Source organism: Gossypium raimondii, chromosome 5, assembly GCF_025698545.1.
Source record: "Gossypium raimondii isolate GPD5lz chromosome 5, ASM2569854v1, whole genome shotgun sequence".
Lineage (NCBI taxonomy): Eukaryota > Viridiplantae > Streptophyta > Magnoliopsida > Malvales > Malvaceae > Gossypium > Gossypium raimondii.
Window position 1 is genome coordinate 2,700,525 of NC_068569.1, and position 7,431 is coordinate 2,707,955.

The window sequence follows — 7,431 nt, forward strand, 5'->3', positions numbered from 1 at the left end:
GGTTCCTTAATGGCATGCCACTAATATTGCAGTAATTCTAAATTCCGTCTACTTGGGCATTAAAACTGAATTTTATACATATAAAAAATAATCTAATTATCATATTTGCACAATTTCACATTTACACTTATATATTCATAATATATATATATATATATATTCCAATTTAATTCAACCAATATAATTTCATCACATACCAAAACAATCCATTTCAATTGTAAAACACAATAATTCTCACCTCAATCACTTACCATAACATTTAATTAAAAATACAACAATTAATAATTAGATTCGAATTATAGAAATACAAACCAGGAATCCCGAGCTATTCGATGTTGACTATATTTTTCCCCTTTTTAGTCGAGAATTCCGGTACGACGCTAGCTACGGAATTAAAACGATTAAAAATTATCAATACAACACCATTCAATCTCACATTAAATATTTCAATTTTTACTCAATATTTGCCAATATTCCAATTTAGTCTCTAAACCAAGACTAACTTTTATTCTCAAAACTAATTTCATATTTTCATTCCATTCCCACTTTAAACTAATTTAACTCTCTAATTTCACCATAAATCCTTAATTTTGAAATTTTTGAAATTCTCTCAATTTAGTCCCTATTAATTCAAAACCTATAATTTATTTTACAATTTAATCCAGTTCTCTATTCTAACTTGAAATTTTATCAATTTAATCCCTAATTCTTCAATTAATTCAAGATGAACAACATCTAAAAATTTACTAACTTTCAAAATTTCAACTTAAATCAAGTAGCATTTTGTTCTAGGATTCCAAAAAATCAAAATTATAAGAATAGGGACTAAATTGACTTACCAATCAAACCTTGAACCTTGAAATCTCAAATTTTCTTTCTTTCCTTCCCTTTTTCTTTTTCTTTCCTTTCTCCCCTGTTTTCGTTTTGCTATTCTGTTTCTATTCCCTTTTTCTATCTTTTATTTCTTTTATTTAATTAATAATAATATAATAAATAAATATCTTTTACTTAATTAATAAGTATGTACATATATTAAATACAAAAGTATACATATATTTATTACACATTTATTTATAATTACCACACACTTGTCACTTTTTATGGTTTAATTATTAGTTTAGTCCTTTCACCTTTTCTATTTTATAATTAACTTTCACGCTTAATTCAATTTAGTCCTAATACTCAATTAACTTTAATTTAACTAAATTCGCTTAACTAAAATCCAATTGGTGATATAACTAATTCTATAAATATTTTTAATAATTATTTTACGAGTCCGTTTTACCAAGAAGGAGACCCGATAATTCACTAATTCAAAAATATTTCTAAAATCACGCTTAACTTATAATTATTAATTAATAAAATTTTCTAACTTTTTCATCGGATTTAGTGATCTCAAATCACTGTTCTGACACTACTAAAAATTGGGCTGTTACACCATATACTAGAAAGTTCAAACGAACCATATCAGGAAGCTCACAAAGAGCCTATATCGGGACACTCATAAAGAGCTGCGGTATATCCGCAATACATGCAGGATCAATACTGATCATATGACAAGACGCTCACAAAGAGCTGTGGTATGTTTGCAACACATGAAGGATCAATACCGATCGGGATGCTCGCAGGAACCATGTAACGGGAAGCTCAAGAGGGCTTATAACAGGATGCTCGTAAGAGCTATGGTGTGTCCGCAACATATGCAGGACCACAACCAATACGGGAAATCCTATATCCATCGAGTTTCATTTATTCAAACGAGACTTTATACTTATCAACCATTGTCGGATATGTAAATACTTTCATATACATGACAATAATACAAACACATACATACAATTCAATTAACACATATATATTCTCAATTTAGTTACCTGAACTTACCTCGATAATTGTTCGTGTTCGTAGGCTACTAATCTGATACTTTTTATTTTCCTCGATCCAATTCCGAACTAGTTCTATCCAGATCTATATGAGTAAATTTAATTCATTTTAATACAATTCACATTCAATTCCATCCAATTCACATCCTAGGAAAAATTACTATTTTGCCCCTATACTTTTAATAAATGACGATTTTGTCCCTAGGCTCGGAAAATAAAATTAATGCAATTTAATCATCATTCCAAGTCTAACTGAATTTTTCATATAACACTAACAGTCCATAAATTTCACAAAATTAGAAATTTTCCATGAATTTTACATATTTACAATTTAGTCCCTAAATTTTAATTTCATGAAAATTTCCTTTACAAAACTTGTTTATCTATCAACAACCTTTCATTTTCTACCATAAATTTCAAAATTTAAGCATACTCATCCATGTTAAAATTTTAAAACTTTGATAACTTAGCAAATTGATCCCCATAATAGATAGATTAAGTTATTACGATCTCGGAAATATAAAATTACTAAAAACGAGACAAGAATTCATACCTAATTGAACCAAAACAACTTGCTTGAGGTCACTTTCTCTTAACTAGGGTTTCCATGTATTTTAATTTGGGAAGATGATGAAATAAGATGACATTAATTTATTATCATATTTAATTATTTCAATTTCAAATTTAGTCCTTTTCTTTTCTAATTTTCCAGGGATGAATCATCATAAATATCTACTAACTACTCTTAATGGTCTATTTGCCTTATAAAGACCTCAAATTTTTGAATTCCATAGCTATTTAATCCCTCTAGCTACTAGAATTTAACTTTTGCATTTTATGCAATTTGGTCCTTTCTATAGAATTAAACATATAATCGGTAAAATTTTCATAAAAAAAATTTCATATGTCTTTCTTATCATAATGCAGACCATGCAAAAATCTTAAAATAATTTTCCTTTCGGGTTCGGATTTGTGGTCCCGAAACAATTGTTCCGATTTCACTGAAAATGGGTTGTTACAAAAAGTAAAATATAAAGTAAAATTAATATCTCAGAATTAATATTACAATCAAATAAGGGTATATTTGGTGTATTGGTAGTGCACTTTTTTATTTTACAAGCAGCTTTAAAAAATGTACACATGTCTTATTTTTAATTTTTTTATAATATTTTACTATATAGAACACTTGTCAGTCTCTTAATCTTGTTTATGGAGTCTAAAAATACTACTTACAGTGTACCAAATAATTTCTCATTAAATATTTAACATGTTTGTACATGAATAATTATGAAACAATAAACATAAAGTAAAAGAAATAACAAAAATAGCATATAATTATCATTGCTAGCTCTAGTGATATTGTAGTTAATTACCCATAAGTACCCTATATGCTACACAAGTTCAAATCCCGTCAAGAACAAATTTTGAGATTTCCTTGGTGGGTAACCAGGCACGTTTGCATGGTCTACCTTATTAGACACTGAAAAGACACTCTCACTTTATGAATTTGTTGCCTCTTCAAACACTAAGGTTCTCATTAGTGTTAGAGACAACCATCAGCGAGGAAATATCGACCCATTAAAGGGTCTTTCTACTCCCATTAGACAATACTTTACAAATTTCTCCCGACAAAGTCAACCTCCCTTAACAAGGCCTTAGCTTAATGACAAGGTTAAAGCATTAGAACTTTAAGATCTCAAGTTCGAGTCTTACTCTGTGCAAACCATGTATTGTTCTGAATCAATATTTATTCTAGTTTATGATCGCCTATATGTGGACTTTGTATATATTGTTTTGGTATAAGTTTGGATATATTTTTATTATCAATTTGGTCATGCTTTGTAATGATTAATTCTAGTTATAGTCATTTTGATGTACTAGCTTCTAATGACACATATGTTGCATGTGATTTCACGTATTTAATATTTAAGTAATTTTTAAATATTATATTCTTAAATTTCAATAATTAGCATAAAATAATTTTTATTTAAATTATTGAATATAATCAAAACACATTAACTTATTAATTCAAATATTATAATAGAAAATTTTCAAACCATAATTAAAACATTTTAGTATATTCAACATACAATTTAGTTTTACTTTATGTAATTAATGCAAGTAACATTATTCAAAAATAATAACTAATTAACATAATTAACTCTAACAATAAATAAGTTATAATTAAGATGCTTAAAATTCTATTAAAGTAATAACTCAATTTCACCTCAATAAAATCAACACAACTTTAAAAAAATAGCACAACTTCTTTTTGTATCAATTTTTAATTAATAATTGTAATTATAATTATAATTACCGTAATTTTATCTTATATTTTATGCTTAGAGTTCTGTTTAAGTGAAATCTCTATTTTAAAATTAGTACAAATTTTTAACTAATAATTGTGAATTAAATTATAATTATTTTTAAATGTATAGTTATTACAATTTTTTAAAATTATAATTATTTAAAAATATATAATTATCACAACTTCTATTTTACTTCAACTTTTTTTATTTTTAAACATAAATTTAGTAATATGATGAAAAATATTGTGTATTCTCGTCAATTCAAAAGTTTTTCCAAACTTGTGCTTTTATAAATATTATAAATAGATTTTCAATTATGTTTAACACATGATTTATTATATTATAATACAATACAATTTATAATTTTATTTAATAATAATTAAAACTTTAATAGGAATAGAGAAATAAATTATATTTGACTTCAATTAATTTTAAATATTTTAAAATTTATATTTAATATTTTCTACAGATACATAAATACTATACATTTGTATTATATAAGGATATAAATAATTAAATTTAATTTAATTTTTAATATGTTGATGAACAAATTTTAATTAATTAAAAGAATTATATACAAAATAAAAATAAAAATTTCTAGTTATAATTTTATTGTATCTCCATTTATTTTATATTATTTAATTATAAATTATTTTATGATAAAATGCTTAAATAATAAATTAATATAATTAAAATCATAATTATAATTAATTCTTTAAATCCCGGATGTAGGCGGTTTCAAAATCTAGTAGAATTTTTGTCGAAGTAAATCTAACTCTACGTGACAAGTTCTACATGGCATAGGAATTCAGTTTGTTTATGTCTTTCATGGCGTCTATATATATATATGCAACCAATGCCTGTTTAAGGTATATGTGAGTTTTGTGAGAGATTAACAAAAGCAAAAAGAATTTCTTCCCGCCCTATTTGTTGGGTCCCAGCCATGTCTACCCAAACTTCCGGCAGCACCGCCCCTTCCTCCTCCACTGAGGAGCCCAAGCACTTCGACATGAAAAAGTGGAGTTCGGTTGCCTTCTGGTCCTGGGGTACCTAACCCCCTTTCTCTCTCTCTCCCTATCTATCTACCATATATATATATTGTTATTATTGTCTAAATTTTTCTTACACTGGTTTGGTTGATGGATTGCAGATATTGCCGTGGATAATTGTGCGGTTTGCAGGAATCACATCATGGATCTCTGTAAGTCCTTGTGTTTAACTTTCTTTTTCCTTCAAATTTTGATTCGTTTAGTTTACGGATTTTTTTTTTCTTTGGTTTTATTAATTTCTTAATGGTTAATTTGGTTGTTCAGGTATCGAATGCCAAGCCAACCAAATACACGGTGCCGATAATGAATGCACTGTTGCGTGGGGTATGTTTTATACTGTTTGGTAGTGTCTTAGTTTCATTGTTGGGGATTATATATTTGAGTTTGCAATGTGTATAACTGTATATATTGGCGAATCCTTAAAAAAGTTCTGCTAGGGTTACTATTTTACTAACATATAATCTTGTTTGAATTGCATATGCGTTGTTTACTTTGGGCACTGGTGCTAGGCTGTCTGGTACCCAACACAAGGGTTGAGCTTTAGAATCTATTTTTGAACTAGTTTTTTTGTTGCTGGTTTCTTGAAGTAGAGGAGCGAATGTTCTTGTCTCTGGGTGTAGGAGATAAGAAATCATGACTAAATTTTGTGGAAACTATAGTGATTTCATGAAGTAGAGGAGTGAGTGTTCTCGTGTGGATGACAATAAAGTGATAGTAAACTTGTGTTGCAAGTAATAAAATAAAGAAGATTTAGATAAAGAATTGAGGCATGAAATCACTTCAAATTTGTTTTTAGGATACACAAGTTTCATCCAAGAAAATTTCACTTAATACATAACTTATGACACAAGTTACATTTTTCCATAATATAACTTTCTTCTACTACAACCATCTTTAACGGCATTAATATATTTACTTGTCAATGACGTTGTTTTGCTTCTGGGATTTTATTTATTTATCTTACATATAAACTCTAAGTGTGCCAAGCCTAAAAACTTGGGCATACTTGATTCAATATTTAATCGCTTTATGTATTTAGGTGCATGCAACCATGCATTCCACTTTCACTGCATCAGTCGATGGCTGCAGCACCGGTCAGTGTGTCCTTTGGGTATGCTATTTGCCTCCCGTGCTTATCTCGCTTGGACATTTTGCCTCATCCCATTTTATTTTACTGCATATAGCATTGATGTTTTCATTGTTTTGCTTTTTGCAGATAATGCTGAATGGGAGTTCCGAAAGTATGGTCGCTAGATCTTTTAGGCTTCTACGGCCACTTCAACTCGTGGAAGAAGGTTCCTCATATTTCTTCAGCTTTCTGATGATTCGACCGGAGTTGCTTGTAATTTTTTTAGGGCGAGTGCTATGTTCTTTATTTGCATGGATTAAGTCACATTTTAATTGTCATTCGATTTACCATCTTCTACGTTCATGTTTATTTATTTTTATTTAGTTTGCAATTGGAATATTTTATATTTAATAAATTAATCTCCAATTCAATTATAAAATTACAGAAATATCATTTCTTTTAAATTATAGTTAGACACTCATTCTTTCATACTTTTATATCATGGATCTAATACATGTTTAATAATATTAAAATACAATACTGTTATCACTCCGTGTCAACAATTTTATAATTTAATTACAATTGTGATACTAAAAAGAAAATACTAACATAATATAAATACAATAATGATTAAACCATAAATTGTTGAGTAAGAGTACTGCAAGAGGATTAGAATTTTAATCTTAACAAATCATGCGGTTTTAGGCGATTTTTTTGGCTTCAAATTCGCCTAAATCAGCTTTACGCTCGAAAGTGAGAATTCACAAAGTAAATTCTCTAAGTCATGAAAATAAAACGGAAGCTAGACATCGACATAAACCAAAAGCAAAACTCAAAAGACAAAGAAGAATGAATCGAACAGAAAAGGAACAAGAAAGTAATGCACATAAGGAATTTGAGTAAATGTTCTCAAATATAGTTTTTATTTATAATTGAGCTCCTCAACATTTATGAATTAAAGCTTATATACAATATTAGAGTCTTAAGGGATTTGAACTCTATACAATCCATTTGTTTCACAAGTCGAGTCAGTTCAAGTAGATCAAATCAACTCTATTTAATTAGTTAACTTATGAAATATTTTGTGCATTCATCACGAGTTTAAATCTAGACCCATGACA

General features: G+C 27.9%; 1 protein-coding gene across 1 annotated transcript; it reads left to right on the forward strand.

Annotated features, from left to right (window-relative positions):
• Positions 1-5,020: 5,020 nt before the first annotated feature.
• On the forward strand, positions 5,021-6,495 carry LOC105767665 (uncharacterized). The gene is made up of 6 exons (XM_012587233.2): positions 5,021-5,054; positions 5,134-5,238; positions 5,343-5,393; positions 5,506-5,565; positions 6,281-6,352; positions 6,458-6,495. Exons 1-6 carry the CDS (start codon positions 5,021-5,023, stop codon positions 6,493-6,495), a joined length of 360 nt encoding a protein of 119 aa, XP_012442687.2.
• The last annotated feature ends 936 nt before the right edge of the window (positions 6,496-7,431 follow it).